This window comes from Protobothrops mucrosquamatus, unplaced genomic scaffold, assembly GCF_001527695.2.
Source record: "Protobothrops mucrosquamatus isolate PMUCROS unplaced genomic scaffold, P.Mucros_1.0 scaffold180, whole genome shotgun sequence".
In the NCBI taxonomy this organism is placed as follows: Eukaryota; Metazoa; Chordata; class Lepidosauria; order Squamata; family Viperidae; genus Protobothrops; species Protobothrops mucrosquamatus.
The window spans coordinates 260,955-287,181 of NW_015386539.1; the positions used below are offsets into that span (position 1 = coordinate 260,955).

General features: G+C 49.3%; 1 protein-coding gene across 1 annotated transcript in view; it reads right to left on the reverse strand.

The window, feature by feature from the left end:
- Window positions 1-320: 320 nt before the first annotated feature.
- The window catches only part of POLE (DNA polymerase epsilon, catalytic subunit), a 28,837-nt gene continuing 2,930 nt past the window's right edge, over window positions 321-26,227 (reverse strand). Inside the window, exons 7-49 of the mRNA XM_015813626.1 lie at window positions 25,563-25,701; window positions 24,939-25,019; window positions 24,697-24,804; window positions 23,912-24,022; window positions 23,654-23,739; window positions 23,047-23,166; window positions 21,903-22,035; window positions 21,172-21,285; window positions 20,869-21,081; window positions 20,246-20,353; window positions 19,473-19,601; window positions 18,485-18,587; window positions 18,230-18,376; window positions 17,801-17,946; window positions 17,424-17,572; window positions 16,900-16,992; window positions 16,199-16,343; window positions 15,365-15,522; window positions 14,703-14,898; window positions 13,891-14,105; window positions 13,228-13,330; window positions 12,950-13,030; window positions 11,891-12,013; window positions 11,371-11,589; window positions 10,825-11,034; window positions 10,545-10,688; window positions 9,750-9,890; window positions 9,089-9,242; window positions 8,896-9,002; window positions 8,272-8,448; window positions 7,526-7,749; window positions 7,009-7,229; window positions 6,309-6,513; window positions 6,029-6,202; window positions 5,397-5,522; window positions 4,145-4,277; window positions 3,745-3,931; window positions 3,353-3,484; window positions 2,578-2,771; window positions 1,762-1,962; window positions 1,058-1,183; window positions 614-703; window positions 321-449 (exon numbers count right to left, since the gene is read on the reverse strand). Of these exons, the coding sequence (XP_015669112.1) occupies window positions 336-449; window positions 614-703; window positions 1,058-1,183; window positions 1,762-1,962; window positions 2,578-2,771; window positions 3,353-3,484; window positions 3,745-3,931; window positions 4,145-4,277; window positions 5,397-5,522; window positions 6,029-6,202; window positions 6,309-6,513; window positions 7,009-7,229; window positions 7,526-7,749; window positions 8,272-8,448; window positions 8,896-9,002; window positions 9,089-9,242; window positions 9,750-9,890; window positions 10,545-10,688; window positions 10,825-11,034; window positions 11,371-11,589; window positions 11,891-12,013; window positions 12,950-13,030; window positions 13,228-13,330; window positions 13,891-14,105; window positions 14,703-14,898; window positions 15,365-15,522; window positions 16,199-16,343; window positions 16,900-16,992; window positions 17,424-17,572; window positions 17,801-17,946; window positions 18,230-18,376; window positions 18,485-18,587; window positions 19,473-19,601; window positions 20,246-20,353; window positions 20,869-21,081; window positions 21,172-21,285; window positions 21,903-22,035; window positions 23,047-23,166; window positions 23,654-23,739; window positions 23,912-24,022; window positions 24,697-24,804; window positions 24,939-25,019; window positions 25,563-25,701 (6,280 nt within the window). The 3' untranslated portion in view covers window positions 321-335. The remainder of the gene's footprint in view (window positions 450-613; window positions 704-1,057; window positions 1,184-1,761; window positions 1,963-2,577; window positions 2,772-3,352; window positions 3,485-3,744; window positions 3,932-4,144; window positions 4,278-5,396; window positions 5,523-6,028; window positions 6,203-6,308; window positions 6,514-7,008; window positions 7,230-7,525; window positions 7,750-8,271; window positions 8,449-8,895; window positions 9,003-9,088; window positions 9,243-9,749; window positions 9,891-10,544; window positions 10,689-10,824; window positions 11,035-11,370; window positions 11,590-11,890; window positions 12,014-12,949; window positions 13,031-13,227; window positions 13,331-13,890; window positions 14,106-14,702; window positions 14,899-15,364; window positions 15,523-16,198; window positions 16,344-16,899; window positions 16,993-17,423; window positions 17,573-17,800; window positions 17,947-18,229; window positions 18,377-18,484; window positions 18,588-19,472; window positions 19,602-20,245; window positions 20,354-20,868; window positions 21,082-21,171; window positions 21,286-21,902; window positions 22,036-23,046; window positions 23,167-23,653; window positions 23,740-23,911; window positions 24,023-24,696; window positions 24,805-24,938; window positions 25,020-25,562; window positions 25,702-26,227) is intronic.

A 26,227-nucleotide genomic window follows, 5' to 3' on the forward strand; every position in this document is an offset into this window, starting at 1 on the left:
CAAAGTTTGTTCTGGGTCTGTAAAAAAAGGGGGGGAGGGGGGACAAGGATCACCCAGAGGCTCCTTGCATTATTTCCCTGCTGAGTTTCATGAGACATGTCAGCCTCATTCTGACAAGAGACGCCACAAGGCCTTAATTCTCCTCTTGAGGTTTCCACGCAAGACGGGAGAACCTTAAGGCCTGCAACTTCTGCTCCCAGGGCGAAGCCTTCCTTTGCCAGCTGCCTATACAAGCAGTTCTCTCCTTAGGACTTCACAGCCAGGACGAGAAGGAGACCTGTGCATATTTGGGTGTTGTTTCGGCCTGAAACAACGGTGTGTGTGTGTGTCTCCTCTCAGGAGAGAAGCTGAGGGTTCATTTGAAGCAGCCACTGAACATTCTCCAGCAAGTGGGCCATTCCGTAATGCCGAGCGATGCCCTGGAAAACCTTCAGATGATCCAGGAAGCTCTGGATACGAGAGGAAAGAGAGAGGACGAAGGGGAGGTGGGCAACCCTCCAGCCGAGGGACGGAGAGGAAGGGGGAAGGCGCTTCGCCCATCAGTGGAGAGCAAAAGTCAAGCACCTGAGGGTGGGAGGCTGGGAAAAAAGCTAGAAAGTGGGCTTGACTCTACCTTGGTGGGCAGGAGGAGGTCAAAGTTCCCAGCACAACTGCAGTACACGGGCATGTGAGTATCCTTGATGCCTTTGCACTTCAAGCACACCTGAAACACTCAAGACACAACGAATTAGGCTCTGCTTCAGGTCCCCCAGATAATGATCTGTCTTTGCAAAGTTTGCAGCAAACTCAACACCCGTCCTCGGCACGCACCAGAGGGCCACGGTCCATGCCCTGCACTCCAGGGCGTAAAATGTCCAACCCCTGAATCCCCTCTGAGCTGCTCAGAGACTGGGAGAGGGCTAGAAACACTATGAGGGAAGACCACTGTGGCCCGGCACCCCCTCCTCGCTCATTGTCTATGGAGATTCTCAGCCGTCCAGGTCGTGGCTGTCCCAGCAGAACCATCCGCGTGGGCGGGCGTCCTGACCAGAGGAGCAGTGACCCCACCCCTCCTCACCAGATCTTGCAAGGTGAAGGCCATCAACTTCTTCTGCAGGGCTTCCACCAGAGCCACCTCGATGGCATCGGAGTCGTACTGAGACTGGCAATTGGAGCACAGCCAGCTGGGCGGCAGGGAGCCCTCCTGGAAGAGGGGAAGGAGGACTTGTGGGTGGGCTTTGGAGGAGGAAGAGGGAGAAGGGACTTGCAGGGGAACGGAGGCACTGCCATGGAAGAAGGACCAGGGAATCAGTGCAACAGTGCAGAGGCCCCCAACCTTTGCGGTCCTGCAGAGGGGAGGAGGGGAACCGGGCTGTGTGAGCGGTGGGCGCACAAGAGCATCTCAACTTGTGCAAGTGACATGCCGGTGTGCACACGCACACAGTTGAGCCGCGTGCGTGTGCCCTGTTCTGCAGCTTGCACAGCCCGGCTGCAAATAGGCCAGGGCTTGCTAATGGCCTGTGGGTTGGGGACTCCTGCAAGAAGGGATGGACAAGGTCAGGAACTGGCAACCTACATCCCGTATTGATTGTAGGCACCTGGAATTTCCCTCCTGGAAATGTAAGGATTTTGAGGCATGGAATGCAGGAGAGAAACAGAGAAATTAAACAGAAAAGCCTGGAGGAGTCCAGGTGCTCCGCAACTCCCGTAGGGAAGAGGGGCGGGGGAGACCAGCAGCAGCAGGTGGCAAGCGGAGGGCCTGCAAGCCTGGGAAGCTGGTACCTGAAAGAGCGCAGGGTCCTTGCAGAGGTCCAGGTCTCTGCAAAAGTTGCAGTTTCTGCAGATCACCTCCGGGAGGACGTAGGAGCAGCAGGGGTCCCGGAAGTGGGCGTCCTCGGAGAATTCGCCCACGTCAATGAGACGGAGCAGGTCCCGCTTCAGCTTCTGCACCTGGTTGGCGATGTTGGCATCCAGAGACAGCACCTGGGCGAGAGAGGGAAGGGGAGGGTGTCAGCGGGGGCCACTTTGATCTTGCGCTCAGGAGATAAGCAGGACCAGCAAACACAACTGGGTGTGTGTGTGCTGGGGGGGGGGGGGAAGAAGGGTTAGGGTGGTAGAGTTTCCACCTTCAAAGGCCAAAGGAAATTTCCCCTGTGGCATTTCTGCCTGCCTCTTAACGGAACTCCCAGATGCGGTAAAGAAAGCACGCTTTTCACCCTAACCATTTCCGCACAGGATAATTCATGCATGTGATGGAATATATACCCCCTCGTCTCTGGCAAAATATATAGCATTTCCCCCCAACCCCCCTCCAGGTTTTAACCGTTAACAATCCAATTACATGGTGGACAAGAGTGAATGGCTCAAAGCTCCTTTCTTGGCTTAGGGGAGGACTCGAATCTGGGTCTTCCCAGGTCTATTCCAAACTATCACCTTTCCGACCGGTGGGAGTTGCGCCCAAACGTATCTGGGAAGGGCTCAGCCAACTCACCCACCCCCTGCTTGGACCAGGGGACCCCGAGATCGTTCTTCCTGCTCGCTCCATCCTAGCCCTTCCTCCTCCTCCTCCTCCCTCCTCCCCCCAGGGGACTCCCTCACCTGGCAGACGTGTTTGATGAACTCCAGGGCAGGGTTGTTGAGCGTCAGGTGTGAGCCGGGCAGGGATGGAAACATCTCCGAGGGCTCTGTGGCGTGGCGAGAGCCGGTGACCTTCTTTTGGATCTTCTGAGTGATGGTGAAGAAGCTCTGGGTGAGCTCCTTGGAGACATACTCCTGCGAGAAAGCAATGGCGCCTAGGAGGGGAGGAGCAAGCAGACACAGCCGTTCGCCGATGGGGAGGGGGCTGGTATTGAGAAAGACAAGCCGCCCCCACCCAAAAAAGCCACACACTTTATGCTTTCTTCAGGGTGGGGAAGACATTTCTGTCCAGGTGAGAGAGAGTCTTAAGTTCAATCAATCAGGATGGAGCTGGAAGGGGCCTTGGAGGTCTTCTAGTCCAACCCCCTGCTCAAGCAGGAGAGTTATCCAATCAAGCTCAGGTCTTGCAGTCTTCTGACTGAGGAAATCTGGCTGCCAAATTTAAATAGGTAGCCTGGAATTGCTCTTTGAGCTCCGAGTTTCTGACCCGGGGCCTCTGGAGTCTCTCTGCTGTTGTGAAAGGGGGCTCCCAGCAGCTGAAGGGACAGCCCTTTGCTTGGTCGGTTAAGCTTCATATTTCTGTTACAATCTGCCTGCTAAAGCCATTCGTGGAGCTTAAATTCTCCTTGCCCACCGGGGTGTTCATGGTCTTTGGATGCTTAAAGGACCAACTCTCTTGGCACTTGGCCACAGCCTATCACTTGGCGAAGGAAGCTGGGAGTCGGTGAGTACTCGCCTGGCATGGTGCCCGTTTCCCCGAGAGCCTCCTGGGAGATTTGGCTGCTGGCTCGTCTCCTGACAGGGCTGCCTCCGGAGACGTCCCGCTGCATTTCCTCCTTCAGGCTGTGGTGAACAGCAACGATGTACGCTGGGAAGACAGAGGCAGAATGGTGAAAAGCCAAGCCAAGATTTGACCCCCTTCTTCCTCAAACCGTCTGGAAGTCGGGATATAAAGGCAGGCTGCCCTCAGCCACAGCTGGAACCGCAATTTCGGCCGTTAAGAGGCTGACGGCGTGGCAGAACGGAAGCAAGGACTCTGGGCTTTGGCTTGGCCTCTTCAGAAGTGGACCTTCGGCCAGAGCCCAGCTGCTGCTGAGACCCTGAAGCGCAGCCCTCCGCAGAACTTACCCGACACAATCATAAGGAAGTAATTCTGACAGGAAGCGGCTTGTGGTAAATACTGCATGATGTTCCAGTTGTTTTCCAGGCGATTCTCTATACCGTTTTCTCCCAAGTCATCTTCTTGTTCTTCCTCTTCCTCCTCCTCCTCTTCTTCATTGTTGGCTACCTCTGCTGTCTGTTTACTCCTCCTTGCCTGTATTTAAAGGAGTGACAATCAAGAGTTCTGCCTGCACAGTGGCTTCTTCCCAATTCCACCACTGTTGAGCCTTTTCTTTCTCTCGCCCCAAAGAGGGCTATCATTTTGCTTCGGTGAAGCTGAACGGAAAAGCCCATCTAGTTCCCTGTGTGAAGAGCAAAAAAACCCTTCACAGGATCACCAGGGGCCCTCTCCTTGCTATCCCTTTACCTCTTCGCAGTGGGTCTGGGACGGCACTTTGCCCTTGATCCCACCGTGATTGCTGGGGTCCATCCACAGCAAAAACTCCCAGCAACAGGAAAAGGAAATAGCCAGTGAGTGGAAGAGCTCTTTTGAATGGATGCTGGAAGGAAAAAGAGCAATAGCAGTTATATGCTGCTTGTCAGCGCTTTACAGCCCTCCCTAAGTGATTTACAGAGTCAGCATTTTGCTCCAAAACAATCTGGATCCTCATTTTACCGACCTCGGAAGGATGGAAGGCTGAGTCAACCTTGAGCCAGTCAGGATCGAACTGCTGGCAGTGGGCAGAATTAGCCTGCATTCTCACCACCGTTGTCACCACAGCGCAGGGGTGGAGGCACTGCGGAGCCCGTGCCTCCAGTCTGACTATCTGGCTGACCATAATCATCTAAACCTGGATTTAACTGGATCTCCTTTTAGTGGGCTTCAATGCAACAGACCACTTGAGCGGAGACGTCCCCCAGAGACATCAGATCAAGTCCATTAAATCACCATTCCACTAATGCTTCCGGGAAAGTGCTGGGAAGATGTGGGGTTGTATGATACACTATGAGGAGGGTAGGAAAAACAGGAGCTGGATAAAGAAGGGACAGGTGTGGGAAAGAGCAAAGATGGTAGAATGGGTGTTTTTGGCTGCTCCCAGACTGGCTGGGGAGAGACTGTAAGAGGGGAGCTGGCAGCCACAGCCTGAGCCCTGAAGGCACGAAAGACTTGGGAAGCACACATCCTTTTATGAATATGCATAACACTGAAGGGACCTTTTATGTATCCAGACATACTTTTGGGACCTTATAGAGGTCCACAATCAGCAGACATTCCTTCCCCTGAATAGTTCACTAAATCAAAGTTTTACTATATATGCCTTGTCTGACCTATGGGGATTTTAGGGGGGGCGCTGATCCAGGGTTCTGCACATACAAAGTTCTACTTGAAGGCTCAGGAATTATTTTTTTAAATTTAACAGCTGGCTCATTCCAGAAAACACAACACAAAGAAAAGCTTTTCTGTTCTCCAAAATGCCAAGATAAGGAAGCAGATTCCAGGAAGCACCAAGGAGAAATTCCAGGATTGTCCCAAATTTTTCAGAATTGCCTCCCTTAAATTAATTGCACGGTGGGGCACAAAGCATTATCTTTTTTTTCCTCCACTCACTTAACGGCCTCCCTTCCTAACCATGACACTGGGTGAGAGCTGTGGCAACCTGCTTCCAGGAGGGGCACACCTGTTGGTGATATACTCGACGTAGGCCAGGGCATCTTCGATATGGCGCTTCTTGGTGCACAGAACGATCCGGTTGAAATTGGCGTAAATGACCAAGGAGCCGAGGCGCTTGAATTCTGCCACCAACCTGGAGGAGAGGCAGGAGGAGGTAAAGAGCAGAGTCCGGTCTAACTGGCGACGCTTGTGGAAAATGTTATATATATATACTTGTATCTTTTCTCTGTTACGGGTTATTACTTTTAGGGCGCTACAACTTTCAGAAAAGCCTCTTGGACATCTTGAGTCTTAGAACAGGGGGTCCCCAACCCCTGAGCCACGACCGGGCCGTGGCCTATTTGGAATCGGGTCACGCAAGTGGCTGGCTGGGGTGCTTGCAGGCAACCCAGCCTAATTTCAGAGAAGCAAATTTTGCAGAGGGCCACGAGGTAGTTCCCGTGGTACAAAACAGATGCCAGGAAGATTTAGACCCAACAGATGCCAGCCTAAAGGAAAGCTTTGAACGTTAACAGATGCCAGTCTAGAGGAAGCTACGTGGACTCCAGTGACCTGTCTATAAGCGGCATTTCCCCCAGGCACCCCCGGAGTTTCTCTCCTGGCTCCCCAACTCTGCCACTCTGCCACGGAAAGACTCACTGCAGAAAGAGCTTCTTCATCATGCTGTGGAGCGTCCGGTGCAGGGCGGGATCGTAGAGAAGGGAGTTTGGAGAGCGCAGCCAGCGGTAGAAGTGGATCACCTGATTGTCCGCGTAGACGTTGTGGTACTGCGTGATCTCCTTCACCCAGCCCACCACCAGGCTTTTCAAGATCCTGCATGGGAACAGAAAGGAAAGGCCTGCGTTCTACACTCCCCAGGTGAGCTGCTTCTATGACCTGGAGGGCTGGGGAGGGGGGGGAGGGGGAGGCCGAGCCACACCTGAACGTGTTGGAGCAGAGGGCGGCCTCATCGTAGCTGGCGGGGACGCTGGCCGCCTGGTTGCCCACGACCATGTCCTCCAGGGAGGCCTGCTGGATGACATCGAAGCTGATGCACATGCTGGAGGCCCCCTCCATGTCGTTGATGCGGTGGGACTGCAGGATGGTGTTGACGGCCAGGTTCTGGAGGTCCAGCTCCACACACACTGCCGGAGGGCAAAGAGACAAGCTTGCGTCTTTCCTGGGGACCCACCTCCCTAAAAGGGGACAGGCTCAGCCCACAGAGAACGGCCACTCTGCACTGTGATTGGGAAAGGACCACAGGGAGCCCTCGACTTACGGCGCCCCCAAATGGAGGTTGCTAAGCGAGAAACCTGTGAAGGGAGCTTTGGCCCGTTTCACTTTTTGTCTTGCCCCCTTCGTTCAGCGAATCGCTGGAGTTATTAAATTAGTAATGCCGTTGCGAAGGGACTGACTTTGCTCTGCAGAAGGTCGCTAAAAGGGGATCACGTGACACACAAACACATACACAAACCCCAGGGGCACTGCAAAGGTCGTAAATGTGAGTCAGGCGCCAAGCGTCCGAATGTAAATTCCTCAATTCCTTTTCCATCCGAGGGAATTAGCACGACGGCCCTTTGGCTGCTGCAACGAGGGGGGGGGGAAAACAAAAGCAGGATCTCCCTCCCTTCGTTATTCACCTGTTGAATAACAGCCTGGGTGGTTGATCTCCACAGAGGCCCTTTCATCGAACTCCATGACTAAGCGGCTATCGTCGGCCTCCTTGCCCCCCAAGTCCGGGCGGGAGGTGGGAGAGAGCCAGAGGAGGTGGTTGTGGCGATGGAGATGCCGAGAGAGAAAGAGATCCGTGCCGAAGATGGAGATGTCGTCTGGAAGGTTCCCAATGGGGAGGTGATAGTACCTAGAGAGAGAAGGCAGGAAGGCTCACCAGGCAGCGGAGAGCCAAAACAGTTGGCTAAAGCTTGTACAGCACTGCCTCATGGCCCCCCAATAAAAGGCTCACTTCTCCACGTGAGACCTCTGAAATGGGGACACTGGATGCCAGCGCCGGCCTTTGGTTGGTATTTCCCAGTTGCAACTTCAACCCCCATTTTACTATTTTTATATTTACAGCAAAAGAAGGGAGGACTGAGCCTCCAGGTCCAGATTCAGGACAGGTAAATCCAACTGCCCGTTTCCCTCTCCCACAGGGCTCACCTGCTCATGTCAAAGGCCTGAGACAGACACATGTCCAACTTGAGGTAGCGGCGGATCAAGTGCCGGGCCCCGTGGCGCTGCCAGTCCAATATGCTGTAGCTGATGTCATCTGCCACGTGCATAGGGACCAGCGGGAACTCCTCCAGGACCGGCATCCCACTGACCAGCCTCTTCAGATCCCAGTTAGACTGCACAGCGATGAGGGTGGGGCCCCTGCGCTCATCCTGCGACAGACAAGACAAAGTACTCTTAAGGAGGGTGGGAGATGGGAGAATTTGGGTGAGGCAAGAGGGGAAACGCAACAACGAGTGTGGCAAGGTCCTCCGCCCCAGATATTTTATTCCCGGCAACCTGGAATAACTCTTTGGTCGTCTAATAGGATTTATTTTCTCAGCAAGGTTGAGAATCCTCCCATTTCCCCCCACCATCCAGTCAGAGTGGAAGAAGCTTCTTGGAGGAGAAGCGAAACGTCTTCAAAGAAAAAACAAGAAAGTCCAGTTGCCTTGTGAAAAAGCATCTTTTGGCTCAACAAGATTTGGTATAGATAGAAAGAATGAAAAAAAGTCCCAGAAGATCAGGGGAAGATTTGCATTAAAAACCTCTAGGAATTAGGGGAAAAAAAGGGGGGAAAAAAGAGCCAGGGGCCCAGGGCAGCAGAACCACCTCAACAGCCAGGCTCCTGAAGCATCTCCTCGGAGGGGCTGAGTTGGAAGAGGGAGACTGCCCAGCGCGCGTGTGTTTCTTACCTTGTAGCTCATCAGGAGGCGCTGGAGCGCTCTGCAGATACTCTTGAGATCCGTTTCGGCTCGAACTTCAAAGATGTGCTTGGCCGGAGGGAGCAGCTCTTGGCCTATCTTCTCCACCATGGAAGCATGCTCAGCAGAATACATGGTGCCGAGGTTGGGCATCTGGTTACTGCGCACCTGAGTCAAATGTGTTACACGAGAGAGAGAGAGCTGAGCTGCAGGAAGGGAGTCTAGGGAGCAGGGAGGTCTGACGTGAATCTGGTTATTAACACAGATTTGGGAGGTGGGGAGGAAGAGACTGAGACTTTCAGGATTGATGTATTGGCTTGTATCCTGCTTTGATACCGCACAGATCTGTTTTTACCACTCTCCCGTTGTCCGAAGGAAGGCTATTGGTTTGATGAATTTATTTTACATTTACGAAGGGTGACCACCCCAAGGCCTTCATGGTGGGTAGATAACTCCACAACCTACAGCATCGCTGCACACACACACATGTACACCTTCTTCAAACAGCTGCAAATCTGACGTAGGCAGGATCAGACCATGACTTTGGCTCTCGGTATAAAAGACCCGGTGCGTGGCAACACGGAAACTTTTTTTTTTCTCTGCCTGACAACTTACTGTATCGAGCACAAAAATGGAGGCTTTGCGCTGGGAGGGGATGAAGAGGCCCAGCAAGGCCTTGCTGCCCTGGGAGTGGTGGTAGAGGTAGATGTGCCGGATGCTCCCTAGAGGCAGAAAGGAGCCGTGCATCAGAGGGAGGTCAGCCCTTCCACGGCTGCAGGACACCTCAGCCTCCCACGTGCCTCCCTACCGGGCTCCAGGTAGCTGAACTGTGCCAGAGACTTCCTCTCCAGGTGCTCCAGGTCAAACGTCTCGGCTTCCCGGCCACTCAGGTGCCTCACCAAATGCTTATTCACCATGCAGACGCAGCCCAGGTGAACCAGGGCCCGGAGGAGTAATGGCACCTGGGAAAGAGGAACCGGTTGTATACAAAGCATTAAGTCAGACCTCCCTTGGAATCCTGCATCCACAAGACCCTCCCCAAAAGATGCTGAGTCCCTAGAAAGAGCGCAAGTGTCAACATCCGGTTCGAGGAGCCCAAAAATAAATCCAGGTTCATTCCGTTGCCGAAAATCTTACTGTTTATTGAATACGCGGCATGGCATTGTCGAAGGAAAACTAACTCTGAGGTTCCCAGACACCCAATTCATACAATTAAACAATAATTTGTCTGGCCAACACCCCACCCCCTTCTCAGGTAGTCCATGTAAATAGATTCACTTTGTTATGGGAACCGTCTGCTTCTTCTCCACACCTGTTGGGGTGTCCTTGGAAAGGTTTTAGGCTCTCACGGTCTTCAATGGAACCGTAGAGGTTTCATTTCTCCATTTTAACCCATTCTAAAGCAACACCTCCCCCCACCCCTTACTCTAATGGCACCTGCCCATTTTCTCTTTGAATCAAGACATTACCTGGGTCTCATAAACCCCCTCAATGTCTGGAGCAGAGAGGCTGGCGTTGATCTCATTGATGCGCTCCAGGTACATATCTTCAGGCACCGAGTACTCGTACAGGTTGAAGGCCAAGCTGGAACGGGGAAGAATTCGATTCACCTGCAAAGAGAACAGGAGGAGCTCAGAAGGAGACCTCTTCTCTTTCTGCCCTGAAGGCATTGATGGATTCCAAGAGTTTAATCAAGCTCCCTGCCTGTGGAATGAACCCACACTTGGGGTCCGCACACTTTTGGTTCTCAGGAAAGGAGTTAAGCACTCCTTTCATTTTTAATCTGGGTCTCTTCAGTTTAAATCAGTTAATTGTTAACAGTGATTTTTAACTGCAAAGACATTTGTTAGACTTCAACCGTTTTTCATGGTTTGTCTTTTAGCTGACAAGACTAGAGCACCTCCGTATAGGAATGGAGTATGCTGAAGTAATCTTCCTCCATAGTTTCCTTAGCAAAATGAAATGGAAGAAAGCAGGGGCAGTTTAACTGACACAGCCCAACACAGCGGGAGTAAACTTTCACAAGAAGGTTTTGGATGACCTGGGAAAAAGCTACCTGAATGACCAGATGAGAAGGTTTGGGGTGGAACAGAGAAAGGCTAGCAGAAATTCAATAATCCCTGAAAAATCCTTAACACTACATTGCTCTAGGCCGTTCTAATGACGGTGCCATCTTCCTGAAAGAGAACAGCATTAAGGACACCTAATGGCCTCTGAACGCTGATTTAACAGGCACAAAAGGTTTAGGGGTGAGTGACAGGTACCTTTCTATAGACCGTGCTCTCTTCAGGTTTAGGAACACGCTGGTTGATATAGAAGATACGTGGGACATTCAGCTTGAGGCAATAGAGATCACTCCCAATCACAGCCCATAGCTTGAAGAGGCCTGGCTGGCCAGTCTCAGCAATCTAGCAGAGGGAAAAAAAAGGTGGAAGGGGGATAAGGACCGAGGAAAGACCAGGTTTTCAGCAGTTGTGCCCACGTTGAACGTCGTATCTTGCCCAGGGACCTCAGCAGTGGGTGTGCCCTCCTTTATGCCCCTACCTGTACTATCTGCCAGGGCATGTCAAGGATACTCCGGGCGGTCTTGCGCAGGTAATTGCTCAGCCCTTTGGAGGGCCCAGCTCGGATCACTCCGCCCCCCAGGACGGCTTCTCCATCGGCCAGCCTCCGCTTCTTCCGGCGCTCCTGGCGCTGACGAGCCTGAAGCTCCCACTTTTTCTTATGGTAGCGGAGCCACAGCAGGCGTTCCTCCTACGGCAGAGCAAACCAGACGGAGGGACTACAGGGAGCTGCAAAGCCATCTCAGGTGCTGGAGCTCAGGCACCTGAAAGGTTTCATCTAGACAGAAGCCGGAAACGTGCCAAATGCATGACCATACCGGATACCCCTTGAGTTGGAACAGCTCTTCTTCACAAGGATAATAACCAAGCCCTTGTGAGCCGCAGCCATAAACTTCCAATAATTTCCTTTTTCTGAAACTATCTCCATGGCTTTCCCACCGGGCAGCCCCAACCTCAAAACGACCCTTGCTGAGAAGATCTTGGCCTGTTCTCTGATGCAGTTGCGGTCCTGAAGAAGCTGACTTACTTTAGTGGTGCCGATGGGTGGTGGGGTTCCCAGGATCTCCCTCCACGATTGGGTGAGCTCCAGAGCTTGGGACTGGGGCTGGCTCTCCTCCGCTGTGGGGATTCGTTTACGCTTGCTTGATATAGGGGGTCCTGGCTGCAGAGGTTTGGTGACCCCAAAATCTTCCATGTCGGTCACCTGACTATTTGGGGTATCCTCCCTGGCTATGTTAGTGGAGACCTACGGGAAAGTCCACAGGCAATTATATAAAGGATGTCAGCTCTGACATGTCGGTGTCCTCCCCCTAAGCCAGGGGTAGGCAACCTTGGCTCTTTTTATGACTTGTGGACTTCAACTCCCAGAATTCCTGAGCCAGCCACGCTGAGGGGAAAGGGAGAGGTTTCCAAGCTGAACCATGCTGGCTCAGGAATTCTGGGAGTTGAAGTCCACCAGTCATAAAAGAGCCAAGGTTGCCTACCCCTGCCCTAAGCCCCCCAGAGGCCAGAGGCGATGGCAGAGAACTGCCAGTTGGTCCCCTTACCTGTCTTTTGCCTTCACTGGCAAAGAGCTCGCTGATTTTTTTCTGCTTGAAGACGTCATTTTTCTCCAGCAGCTTCTTGTGCAGCCAGTCCGGATGACGGACACGGGGGACCGGATTCTTCACCTGTCGGGACATCTCACATTTATCCCTTACTGGTTTTCATTTCTTTCTCCTTTTCCAGTGAGGAGGGTACAGGTAGCCAGCAACGCACGGCCGTTGCAGCATCCCAATGGTCTGGTGATCAAAATCCAGCCGCTTGGCAACTGACTCGTATTTATGACGGTCGCAGCGTCCCGGGGTCATGTGATCCCCTTTTGCAAACTTCTGACAAGCCAAGTCAATGGGGGAAGCCAGATTCACTTAACAACTGCAGTGATTCACAACATCTGTGGTAAGAAAGGTCGTAAAATGGGACAACATTCACTGAGCAAACATCTCAGTTAACCACAGAAAGGTTTGGGCTCCACTGTGGTCGTAAGTAAAGGTCTACCTCTACTTGGCCCCCAGGCTCATTTTACTGCACATTCTGTTTTCCTACCCTGTTTGCATGTAAAAATGTCAGAACTGGCTTTTTCACTTCTGTACCCGTGTGGCTTTTCATGAAAGTTATACACTTGGAGAAAACATATCCCAAGAGGTTCTATTACACAAACTAGATCATGTCACTAGGGGTGACATGAAAGCAGTCTTCCAATATCTCACAAAGAAGAGGGGGGTCAATTCTCCAAAGCACCTGAAGGCGGGACAAGAAGCAACGGATGGGAACTGATCGAGGAGAGAAGCAACCTGGAATTAAGGAGAAACTTCCTAACAGGAAGGACAATTAACCGGTGGAACAGCTTCCCTCCAGAAACTGTGGGTGCTTCATCACTGGAGATTTTAAAGAAGAGATTGGACAGCCGTTTGTCTGGAATGGTATGGGACTTCCTGCCTGAGCAAGGGGTTGGACTAGAAGACCTCCAAGGTCCCTTTCAACTCCGTTATTCTGTTCTGTTTTACTGTTTAATGCAGTGGGATGGTTGACCCTCTCTCAAAGGATTCGCTCCCGAGCATAATTACCTGCTGCAGTGCTGCTGGGATGGTGACAATCTTCTGGATTGTGCTGCCCAGTCTTTCAATGTAATACTCCCAGTCTAGGATCTGCAGAGAAAGCAGACAACCCAGATTAAGCCCAGAGGGATAAAACTGAATTACTGTACCTAAATTAAATCTCTGGTTATTAATACTGGCCACCGCGAGTATATTCCAGTAATCCTGGGGAAAGCATAGTATTCCAGGAGTCGTGAATCTGGACGATAACCAGATCAGATCCATTCAATTTAGCCTAATTGGCTCACCATTCGGATGTCAAAATCCTGCAGCGAAGGACTTTTTAGCCACTTCCGGAGGTAATGCTTGCGCACCGAGAGCTCGGCCTGGAAGATGGCAAGTGGGATGGCTCTGGGTGGAAGGAAGAATGGATTAGTTCTCCTCAAAGCCAGCTGAAGAAAAGCACAGGGGGTCCTTCCCTTACAAGAGTTCGTTTAGTGACTGTTAAAAGTTACAGTGGCACTGAAAAAAGCGACTTACGGCCGTTTCTCCACACTTACGACTGTGACGGCATCTCTACAGCCACGTGATCAAAATTCAGGCGCTTGGCAACTGACTCATATTTATGACGGGTTCACGTGATCGCCTTTTGCAACTTTCTGGCCAGCCAAGACAATGATTCCTTTTACAACCTCAACAGCTGCGATGACTCACTTTACAACGGTGGCAATAAAGGTCGTAAAAGGGGGCAAAATTCGCTTAAGGAATGTCCCACTTAGCAACAGAAAATCTGGGCTCATTTATGGCGGTGAAGTCAAGGACCACCATCACCTGGAAACCTTTTCTGCCTCCAAAAGTATGGCTTGTGCCGAGCTTTTGAGCCCGTCTCAGAAAGACTGGCCTTTCTCCCTTTTAGCATCTTTCCCGCCTTCCGTTGCCTCCTGAAAATGGGAATGACAGCTCCTGCTCACCTCTCAGTAACCGGGGACCCTTCTGGTTTCTTTGAGATGATAAACCGACAGCTCAGGCCGGCATCCTTCACCATCTGGTCCCCAAGAAACTCAGCCAAGCGCTTGGCGGTGCTGATGGACGTGGATTTTTGCTCTCCGTAGTCCTCCAGCTTCCGAGACATGGATCTGTTCTCCGAGATCAACTCAAACAGCTCAGAATCGGGCATGTTGGCTGCCTGGAAGGAAAAAGACAACACTTCTTTTTTTCTGCCGCTGTAGCCCTCGGCCTTCCCTATGGATTCAGACGTATGGATCCGGTGCCCACAGGAAGCTACGTACAGCTTCCTCCTTCGTAGCTCCTTCCAGTAGTGCATTATTTGAACACCCAACGGGCTCAGCCGTGGAAGTAAAAGGAAGAGGCATTGTACCACCACCACTACCAGCAGCAAGAGGGTAAAGTACGCTGTATAATTTGTAATTAATTGATTCTCCTTGTTTCGGTTTCCGTGAAGTCCCATTTAAGGGTAAAAATAGCGACAGCGGGGCGAAAAAGCAGCTGGCAACTTCAAAAATCCTCAAGGCTGTTTTTCACTGCCTTTTGGGAAAGGCCTGCTTTCCCAGCTGTCCCAGGAAACAGCGATCTCTTTCCGGAAGTGAACTTCCCAGGGCAAAAATTGATTTTGCTGCATTCCAAAGACCGTGAAGCTGTAGAAGGTGTGTGCATGTGTCTGCCCACCTGCACTCGTCTCATCTCCCTCCCGGGGCCCACAAAAGCACCCTGGGATCAACCCTGACCCTTTGCTGCAGGAAGAAATTTGAATCCCGGCTCTCACCTTGCTGTGCAGCACATCCAGCCAGTAATCGGCTACTTTGGCGACCGAAGCGTAGACCTCCTCCAGCGTGGTGCCCTTCAGGAAGGCCTCGAAGACCGAGGACTGGAAGATCTTCACCAGCTGCAGCTCTCCTCGCCGCTTCACCTCAAAGCCCTTCAGCTCGGCCAGGGAACCGTCTTCATTGAACACGGCGTATCTGGGACACGGCAATCGTCATCGGCAGGGAGAAGGCAAACTCCCTCCGCCCGTATCTAGCACCGTGTCCCTCCCCTCCCAAAAATAAGGCTGGGTCTCATATTAATTTTTGCTCCAAAAGAGGCATGAGGGTTTATTTTCCGATGAGGGGTTATATTCGGGGAAATACGGTATTCAATGTGTCCATCTGGCTGACGGATCTTCAGTGGGGCTTATTTTGGGGATGGGGCTTATATTACGAGCGTCCTGACAAAAATCATGCTAGGGCTTATTTTCCAGTTGAGTCTTATTTTTCACAGCATTTGGATGGCAATCTCTGATCCCTGCCGCCTGGAAGAATCTAGACATGCCAGCATGCTCAGGTGCCATGTTTCAAGACCACTTTTCAGCCTCCCTTTACCCCACCTGCCCTCTCTAAGGAGACCCCCTTCCTGAAACGTTTAGTCTTCCCAGCCCTGGACTCTCACCTTTTCTTTAGCTTCTTGCCCTCCTCCTTGGAGGCTGGGAGGATCATAGCCAGATAGGGACCATCTACTTCAAAAAAGATGCTGTTCTCTGAGCGGGATACATACTTGAGGGATGCTGGGTCCACCAGCTCCTGGTACTGATTGTTTGTAAAACCCTCCTGTGCAAAAAAAAAAATAAAAAAATGGAGACACACACGTTGCCTTTGGCACCATATATGTTATTTCTGCAAAAGAAAGGGAAGGCCCATCACCACACACAGCATTCAAAGCTTTGTTACTGATATTTGTTGTATATTTTGTGGATCATGCAGCTTATTTTTTCACGCATGCATATTAGGCAAAGACAAGAATTGCATTTTGCTAACCTTCCTTTACTGTTTAGGCTTGAGATGCTCTAAACGCAGGGGTAGGCAACCTTGGCTCTTTTATGACTCGTGGACTTCAACTCCCAGAATTCCTGAGCCAGCCACGCTGAGGGGAAAGGGAGAGGTTTCCAAGCTGAGCCATGGTGGCTCAGGAATTCTGGGAGTTGAAGTCCACCAGTCATAAAAGAGCCAAGGTGGCCTACCCCTGCTCTAAGGAGTCAATCTAACAGATTCCTGTCTGGTGTTACACAGTCCCAAGTGAATATTTTAATTTGCATTCTACTGATTTTGCCTGGCTAATCAGCAGCAAGTTTCTAGACAAGAACCTTTCCCAATTTATCCAACGTAGAACCCTGGAAATGTCCCAAGAATCTCAATTACAATTAAGGGCTGTGGAAGCTAGCTCCTGAACCATGGGAACTGACTCTATATCCTTGTGGAGAAAAGAATGTACTGTGAAGCTCCTCACCTTCACCATGATGTTCAGCATAGCCCCTGGATAGGAAATGGTCACCTTGGGTTTCTTGGAGTGGGTTGACTTGATGACAAAGTTCTCTGGAAAGCTATTTGGAAGCACACACCATATCCCATCTGTGTCAAGCTCCAGGGGTCTCCTGCAAAGGAGAAAACAGGAGATCGTGTTGAGATAACAAAACACACAATGCCATGCCAAGACCAGAGACTGCCAATGCCTTGGTGGTTAACAGGTATATTCTAAAAAAAAACTCTTTATGTTCTGTCTGAACACCTGAAAAGACTCGTCTTAGAAGAAAGCAAAAACTTAGTAAAAGCGAGGAGGTCTTCAAGTCCAGGGAATAGCATCCATGCAGCTTTCCTGGCATATTACAGAAGTGGTTTCCTATTGCCTAAATGAGGAGGAGGAGGAGGAGGAGGAGGAGGAGGAGGAGGAGGAGGAAAAGGTAAGTTTAGATGAGTTTAAAGGCCCCTCCAACTCTTGGACTGTATGATTCTGTTATTTCCATTCCGGTCCTGAGGAAAGGCCAGATTTGTTCCAAATTATATCTTGCAATCAGAAACAGGAGAGAACTGGAACTGGGCTCCTCCTGCTGAGGTAAACAGGTTCCCTCCATTTCAGGGGAAACAGAAGGAGAAAAGCTTTCTAGAGCAAGATAATAGCTCTCCTGTTTATCTGCTCCCTCCAGGACTCACCCGATCTGCTCAATCAGCTCTCTGGCCTGAGTGATGATATTGGCCCCCGTGAAGCAGACGATGCCAGCCATTTCCATGGAATACCAGCGGGCCCTGCGCAGGGGAGAGAAAACGAAGGGGTTGAGGTTTGAAAGAAAAGCAGCTCCTCAGAGGCCAGGGATAGAGGGGTCCAAGAGGTCATCTAGGTCAAAACTGCACGGCCCTCTCTCAACAGAGAGGGGAGGGATACAACATCCTCTATCTCCAGTCTACCACAGTCCTTTCAGCGGTTCCAAGAAGGCCCCACGCCCCTTGGTGACCCTGAGGACACAGATAAACCTCCACGTGGCCTCTGCGACCCTCTAAAAGAAGGCAAATGACCAGCGGTCTGCAAGGAGTATCAATCCTTCCCTTCCCCACCATCCAGTCAGACGAGAAGAGAAACGTCTTGAAAGAAAAACAAAGGAAGTCCAGTTGCCTCCTGAAAAAGCAGCTTTGGGGAGGCCGTCGAGGGCTGCATCCATTTAGATCAGTTTTACACTCACCCTTTCCGCATGACGTAGCCGTAAAAGGAGTTGAGGATGCACTTGTGTGCCAGCTGCAGGGAATCGTACAAGATCTCCATGTTCTTGCAGCGCTTCGCTTCGGAGGCATCACCCATTTCGGTGGCAGCTGCCAGCTTCTTCTTCCATACCTGGAACAGGGAGACAGGAAAGACTTATAATCCTTACAGGCATCTTTGAAGGCCCAGAGAGGATTTCTTGAGGCACAAAACCACAACGGGAGACTTTAATTACCCTGACACCAACCGGGAGACAAACTCTGCACCAAGTGGAAGATCAAACAGATTCCTGACAAACCTAGCAGACAACTTTGTGAGGCACACGGTTTGGGGCGAGGAGCAGAATAACCCCAGTCACACCTTATGTAATCCTTTAAACTCATAGCGACGGTCTCGAAAAGCCCGGACAGTATCCACGTAGAAGGAGTTTTCTCGCTGACAAATAGTAGTGACCCGCTCCTCCACTTTCGTCACGTGGATCTTCTTGTAAGCTTTGCGACAATAATCTGCTCAAAAGATAGAACAGAGGTGTTTTTAATCCCAAATGCGGGACTTTCCCAGGAAAACCGTTCTAGATATTCCCCAGACGCAGAGACCATTCGCCGGTTTTGTGTGCTTCACTTGGGCTGCGTCGCTTGCGTTAAAAGATCAACAAAAGTTGGCGAGATGGGAGGCCTGTAATAAATAATAATGACGACGCCCCTCTTCCCTTGCTCATCTGGAAGGAATATCGGCCTCCACTTTAGAACTTGGAAACAAGAAAAGCCACGTTCGGAATTTTATTCTCACCAGCCAAGCGCTTCTTTTCGTATTTGGCTTGATCTTCTCGAGAGAGCTCGTGAAAGGCCCGGGGAGGCCCATCTGGGAAAAGAGCAGGAAACTTCTCCGACTCCAGCTGTTGCTGGATGCGGTGGAACTCGCTCCGGCTTGCTGGCACTGCCAATGTAAGGAAACAAAAGGAGCTAAGAATACTACTGAATATTCAGGTCTAGAGAATAACAACTGAAAAGAGTTACGCTTGGGTCAACAGACGCTAAGACTTACTGAATTCTCCCCTCCATTGCCAAGTCATTTTCCGCTGACAGCTGGCCCCTGGCTTGTTGAAGTCACAAGCAGCACAGGTTGCCTCGTCCACTATAGCCGAGGGCTGAGGGGGAAGGAAGAGTTCATGAAAAAGGCCACATCAGAAGAGGGAGAAGAGAAACGGGCAGTTTATGCACTGGCCGAGCCGGATCTTATCTTTGCAGCCCTTCAGTTCATTAATATGAGACCTCTGTGGTTAAAGGAACATGCAAGGCAAAATTCAGCACTGGACCAGGCATGAGGAGAAAAGAAGGAACATGAGATTACCTTCGAGAGCTACGTTTAAATGCACTGACATCTAGTGGAAAACTCAAATTACAAATAGCTTTGTAAAAGAAGCACCAAGTAAAGACATTCTTATCACTGAATTTGAATGCAGAGAGGATAATGTTATTGTACAGCATGGAATCTTTGGCTTAGCTGCTCCTTACTCCTGGCTCTTTTCATTCTCTGTCCGTGCGGCGCTTAGTTGTAAGCACCCAGATAAAATGCCCCCATTACTGTTACTGAGATCACAAGAGGGCTTACATTGTGTCCAATAAAATATATTGCTCTCTCAGGCTATTTGAAAAAGACTTCGGCTCCTTGACGGATCCCTGCTCTCCTGTCCTTCACGGTGGCTAACTAAGATTTTCTTTACATCACAGAAGAGGAATAGTATTTTTCCGTCTATATCCTTCCTCTGCCAAGAAGAGGTGGTGTGTTTTTCTCAGAGCCATTCAGGAAACAGAACGCCCACGTCATCAATTACAAAACAGATTCAACTCTTGTTTCGAAGAAAAGAATTTTAAAATTCCATTCTGGCCTTGATCCACCGGATTACACCGAATTGCTAGAACCACATTTTCCCTGGTTCCCACCGTGAACCAAAACGAGCCCCCCACCCAAAGGCAGAGAATTAAAGGCTTAGTACCCCAACGTCCATAGCTACAAAGAAAACCTTCTTCACCTGCAGCCTGTTGGTCAAGATGATGTTTGGGTACATGGCCCCCACATCCAGATGGTAAATGAGGGGACATTCGATTCTGTTGGGAACATCCTTCAGGGAATTCAGTTTCACTTTGATCTCTTCACAAACCTGCGCAAAGGGAAGAAATGTAAGGCAATCAGGGGAAAGGAAGCTTTTGCAGGAACAGCAGCGACGTTTTGCTGAGCTGCACTGAAAATAACACATGTCCTTCAAGAACACGGCGAGCAAAATGTACACGGGGAACTACACTGCTTGTCACGGACCACGTCTGTCTCTGAGGAGGCAATTGGCAAGGCTGGCAAAGAAAGGAAGGGCGCTGCCCTTCCTCATCACGTGCCTATCTACATCCCCATGAGCAGGAGTAACAATCAAGAAAGAAATAGTATAGCCATCAAAGCTGGCAGAACAATCTATCATCTATAAAAAGCAAGCAGGCTTTATTCCTTCGTGCACTGGCGGTGTTACCTCGCTTGGCAACGAAAAAAAGAAAACTGAGTTTGAAAATCACCCAAACCCCAACAATTGAACCCTGATTTATATTCTTCACTACTAGAAAAAGAAAAAAGAAAGGAAAGGAAAGAAAAAGCAGAACAGCTGAGAAGCCAAAGGACAGACACAAGAATCAGAAACCGCGTCAATAAGAAGAGACAACTTCAACCGTGACTGCAACGGAAGGACAGGGGAATGCCGAACGGGCCCTGTCGGCGTTGCCTCAAGACCCAGGTCGATTTTCCTAGGCGTGGAAGATTTACCTCTTGGAAATTGGTGACCTGCTCTAAGGGGATCCCCTCCTCTTCCTCAACGGCATGGCAAAGCGTCTTCTCCACACGCTGCAGGAGCAAGTCAAAGGCGGCAGGGTTCTGAAGAAGAAAGACCCAGGAGAGGAACTTTAGCATTCCAATTTGGTTAAAATCCACAGTGCCCCAGAACAATGACTGGGAAAAAAAAATCTATGCAACAGAAGGCAAACAGAAATGTTATTGGCTGCTTGGGAGAATTCCTACTTCATCAGTGCCCAGAACCGAGTTGAGAGGAACGGAGTCCGCCCTAAGAACAGACCATGTTTAAAGTGAAGGCTCCTGGGTGCTCTCTGAGCTTGCTTGTTTTCTGACAGACATTTCCTTATCCAAACTAGGTAACACCATCCTGATGACGTCACCTAGTTTGGGTAATGAAACATCTGCAAGAAAACAAGCAAGGACTCCTCATTTCAACCCCGAGGTACAAATATTCTCCTTTATTGATATATTTAAAGTGTTTCCCTGGGGGGGGGAGTTAAAATTGGCCATTTACACTGAATGCTATATATTTACAGAAGCCATCCGTTCTTCACTACCCACGTAGGTTGTTTTGCCTTCCCACCGGAGCTCTGTACCATTTTAAAGCGGCAGGGGATATCGCTGCGAAAGACCCCAGACTCCAGGGCCTCCACGTGGCCCCCGATGTACGTCTCCGAGTCGAGCACGTGCCCGTCCTCTGTAAGCTTGTTGAACTCCTGCTCTTGCTTGTTGGGGAAGACAATGTTGGCGTGATAGGCTTGGACCATGAGTAGCGCCTCACACAAGGTTCCTGAGCCTTTCCGAAGGACCTGCAGGAGGAGAGAAGTTGGCCTGCTGGAAATGAGGTGAACCCGCACTCAGGCCCAATCCAAGCAGAAGGGAAGCGCTCCCTTACTGACCTCATCGGGCTCCATCGGAATGATAGTGCACAAGGCGAAGATGAAAGGATGGACATACTTCATGTACATGTAGTAGGTGGCAACAGCATCTGACACTGAATAGGTGGCCAAAGTCTGGAAGAATCAAGAGACCAGTTTAATACACTGGCACTGGAAACCAGTGCCCTGAACTGCATTTGTTCAGGGGGCATGGAGAGTGCTCAGGAATTCCCTGTGGATTGGCACATGGATTTGGGAAGATCACTTCTTATGGCTGTCCCATTTGAAGACAGGGATTTGGCTCCCTGATAAAAGTTTTTGAAACAAATCTATCTTAGTGACCCACTAGTGGCCTAGTGAGTCTTTTGACTTTCAAAGAAAAACTATTGTTCGAGCACACCACGTACGTGCTAGAGGTTAAACCTCGACACCCAGAATCCCCCCCACTTAGCCTGGGACAAGGCTGAGAATTCTGTTTGAAATTACTTTGGGGAAACTTTTTGAAGACTGGGGTCACCAAGTCACAGCTTCAATCTCAGCAATTACACAAGGCTTCCATGAACAGATTTGTGTCCCACAGATATTAAGGAAGTTACTGGTGTGAAAAAGAACACCTTGGAAAATTTACAAGAGACGAAATAATTTTTGCCTGATGCATAAATATCAGAAGAAAAATTTAATAATAATAATAATTTAAAAAAACACCCCACAAAAGTTAGCGTTGGTGGGAATTTGCCTTGGGATGGAAATACCTGAGGCTCTTCCGTTGCCATCCGGCACATGTCTTCAGGATCCAGCTCTACGGGATCGTAACCCAACTTCGCTTTGGCTGCTGCTTTTAAGTTGTGGCTGCCCACTGGAAGGTAACTGTCTCTCTTCACCCACCTGCCAAGAGGAACCACAGGACCAGAACTGAGTGGTGAATAAATCAGGGGAGATAACAAAGCTGGCATGGAAAAAGGGGCTTTCTGGAGTGGAACCAGGACCAAGCCAAGATTCATTTGGAGTTAAATACCAAGATTAGGCCAGTCTCTCCACCCCCACCCCCCTGACTATTGCTAAAGAGATCTTACAACCTTGCAGGTTATGAGGAATTCTGGGGACCAGAGCAGTTATATGGAACCCACTGTTTCTAAGAACAATCTGAACACATGCCTTAAAACCATTTCCAACAGGAAGATGGCCAGGAAGGGCAATAAGATGGGCTGTCTTTTGGACAAAACTAGACAAAACTCAGCAGCACTTTTTCGTGCGGCTGCTGATAAAAACAGGATCGCCAACGTCCGATAACGGATATGGCACAAGAAGAAGAAGAAGATGTTGTCCCTTGATTTTCTTCTTGAGAACCCCGTGATATTTCTGTTATTGCTTCTACAGTATTATTCTAGGAAGCTGCTTTGGAAGACTTGGCTGAAGAGAAGCCTTCAAACAAAATTAAACACCTCTTCATCAAGCCAACGCCTTCTAAAGCAGCTAACAAATTGAGGAAAAGCAAAAGAATAACGTGCAATAGTCGAAAACAAAGCTGAAGGCTCCTTTCCCCTGGCTTTTGGGAGGGGAAGGTGTCTAGTGTCAAAAGGGCTGTAGACTGAAGTGTTACTGTCTAATTTTTGAAGGAAGGAAAATCCAGAGCAGGTTTTTTTGGGGGGTGGGTGGGTGGATAAATATCTCAATAAAGTCCTCCAAACCTTGTATAGAAACATTTGGGTCAAAAGAGCAACGTCCAGGTGCTCCCCAACTGATTGCAAAGTGAAACACAATCCAAAGGAGGGAGGTGAATACTGAGCAAAAAGAGTTTTTTTTTCTAGAATAGCAACAGGACCTTTTCCCCGCTGGCCAACATTATCAGGCAGACCTCCAGAGACCCAAATTTGATTGAGAAGACGTGGCCCTTACCGGAGACAATCCATGTGGATGCACTGCGAGGATTTGTATTCTCCCTGGCTGTCCTTTTGGAACCCAATCTCCTGCTGCATATTCATCCCATGGATCGCTGCTCTGGCTTCCACAAAAGGCCTGGAGACAGACAGACAGTTTAGCCAAAGAATCAGACAAGCTCTATGGTGCTTAACACATCAACATGATAACAAACATTTTAATCCCAAGCAAGCAAAAAAAAAAAAAAAAAGAGGAAACCTGAGCACAATCTTCCAGACCACTCAGTTTCTCTAGGCCTTCATGTTCCATTCCCAAAATTCCCCAATATTCCATTTCCTTTTCCATAGGAAAATCACTAAGCAGTGCAGAAGCATTTCAGGGCTATTTTGGATGTTCTTTCCATCCTTCAAGATTTATTTTTTAAAAAAACATTTAACATGCAAATTTGTCCCTCTTGCGCAAGGACGATGCCCCTTTAAGTCCATAAGAAGGGATGAGCTTGCAGGCTGGATTCCACGTGGCTTTTATCTCTTTCTTTGGACCAAAGGATTGCTTGGGGATAAATATATCTCCAGATTTGATTGTGTAGGCCCAGACAGCAGACTTTATAAGATCTGATTCTCACCAGTCAAAGAAGTCTCCGTTGTAGGTCACCATGATCGTTGGCTTGGTTTCTTGAACATGTTCAAACCACCGCTGGATAAGATGAGCCTGATTTTTAAAAAAGGAAAAGAAAATGTGTCATTTAGAGACTGTTCTGATTAACAGGTCAATCTGGTGTATATATATTTGACTACGTACATAGTCAAATAGGCTGGGCAGTTAAGTAGCCATTTGATTTAATTTATAGATGTAAGGATAAGAAGCGGAAAAAAAAGCTGACCTCATCAGGTTCGTTGAATACACAGAACGGACCCTCATACTCTGGTTTGGGAGTGAATTCAAAATCTTCAATGTCTTCGGAAACAATCTCCCGGTTTGTGATCAAGTATCCCTGAACCAGGCAGTGAGAAAGAAATGCGACGAAACGTTTGATTAACCGGTCATTCTCTCGAGATATTAATTTGGAACAACGCAACCCCGCAGTCTGTCCCCCTTTCTCCACCCTCATTTGAGGCATGCATCATCCTCTAAACAAGGAGGCCGGGCTCCTATGAACAGTTCAAGCCAGCAAGCCTGAGGAAGAGGGGAGAACAGGATCAGCTGATGGAGCAGATCATAAAGCAATCACAGGAAAAGAAGTGAAGGAACTTCCACTCCAAATTTGAAAGCCTCCTGGCGAGAAAAATCTGCAGTCTGCCTTCCCCACCATGATCTCTTCCAGAGCCGAGTTAATAGCAATCTTATTCTTAATTCTCCTTTTCCATCGGATTCTAGTCATTATACTGGAACAAATATTGAGCGGCGTAAGAGAATGGATTTTAAAGAAACGCCATACACAAACGCACCTCCAGCATCGTAAGCGTCTTTTATCTGCACTGCAATCGGCAAGACCTTCTTTGACAAATACAAAATGTCACCAAGGACCGATTTGCACACCGGCTTGACACTTGTGTCCTTCACTACTGGGCCAGTCTAGAGATCTCTGGAGCTGTTCATGTACTAAACGGCACTTTGGGGGGGGGGGGAACGTCATGATTAAAATGACAGGCACAACCGATGAATTACCTGGCCATCAATCATGTAGGAGATCATCATGATCTGGTCTGTTTCTGCATCAGGAAATTTTAAAGGGAGTTTTGTAGTCTCGATGTCAAAGGCAAGAACAACAGGATCCTGGAAGGAATTTTTTTTAAAAAAAAAAATATGTCAGGAATTTCAGAGAATGCTCATTTCATGCAAACGACGCCGTATTTCAAAGCCCAGAAATTTTAGAAAGATGTCAGGAGAGCCTCTGCAGAAAAACTCACAGGCCGTTCTACCATGTCATCTCGCCGAATAATCTCAGGAGGGAAACTGCTGCCCCGGTGGTGAACGACATACCAGTGAGCCTGTCAAAGGATAAGAGGACCCGATGGAATTAAGTTCAGATTTGGAATTTGATCCCAGCCTCTGTCACTCTACTACTAAAGAGGCCATTCTAAACTTATCTTCAACGTACTAGAACTACTAACAGAAAAAAGGAGAAAGACCCAACGACGGTTCATTCCAGGCAGTGGAAATGAACCACATTTGTTTTTATTTAGGAAAAGACCTCATATTCTATCTCTGGGAACCCCGATTTATGTGCTTGCAATATTTTATTTTATTTTTAAAAATCAAATAAAATTTCAGGGATGTTTGTAGTAATAATTTCCTTCCAAGTGTTATCATGGTATTAGCAGTTTTCATATATCCAACCACAAAGCCACCTTTCCCCAACCCAGCATTTGAAGAGGGGGACCGACAGCTCCCCAAATTTTCAGCTGATGTACAGGCAGGAGTTCTGGAACCGCATTTGGAGAGCCAAGTTAGGGGGAGACAATTCCCCCCCCCCCGTGATTTCGGCCACTGGGAATCGCACGAGAGGGCGGAACACCCCCCATGGCACTCACCACGTGAATCTTCAGATCAATGGACAGGCGGATATGGTAGGGCACGTCGTACTCCCGCATGTCTATGATGTTGTCCATCTGGTCTGCAGTCTTCTTTGAGGGCTCCTCCTCGTGGCTCAGACTGTGCCCAGTGAGAGCACTAGGGGAAAAAAAAACAAAAGCCAGGCTTTTTTACAAGACTTCTTTGCATGCTGGCTAAGAGCAGACAGAGTATGGTGGCAACACAGCAGAAACAGAAACGGTGACTCTGTGGTCTCATCTTTATAGCCAATTGCAATCCAAGGATGCTTTGATTTTAGAGGATGTTCCCCGAGGATATTGCCTCGGATTCATCTTTAAGCCACTGTGAAGGCAACCTAAAGCCATATTTAATTGTTCCACTATTACAATCTTCTCCCTTTTCCCGATATAAACCTTGCTGTGATGCCTTGGTGACTGTTTTCACAAGGACTCTCCCCGATGATTTTTATCTTGAACTGCTGTCTGATTAAAGCTTTACTTGCAAGCCAAGCATCCCACGGGCTATAAGGTATTTCTTCTGGGTCTAGTATTCTTTCTTAAACCAGTCTTATGAAAGAACAGATGATCTGCCTTTTGGCACTTTCGATTTCATTTGGAAAACAGGTTCTTGCTGCTTCACTTTAAACACAGATATGTCGATATTC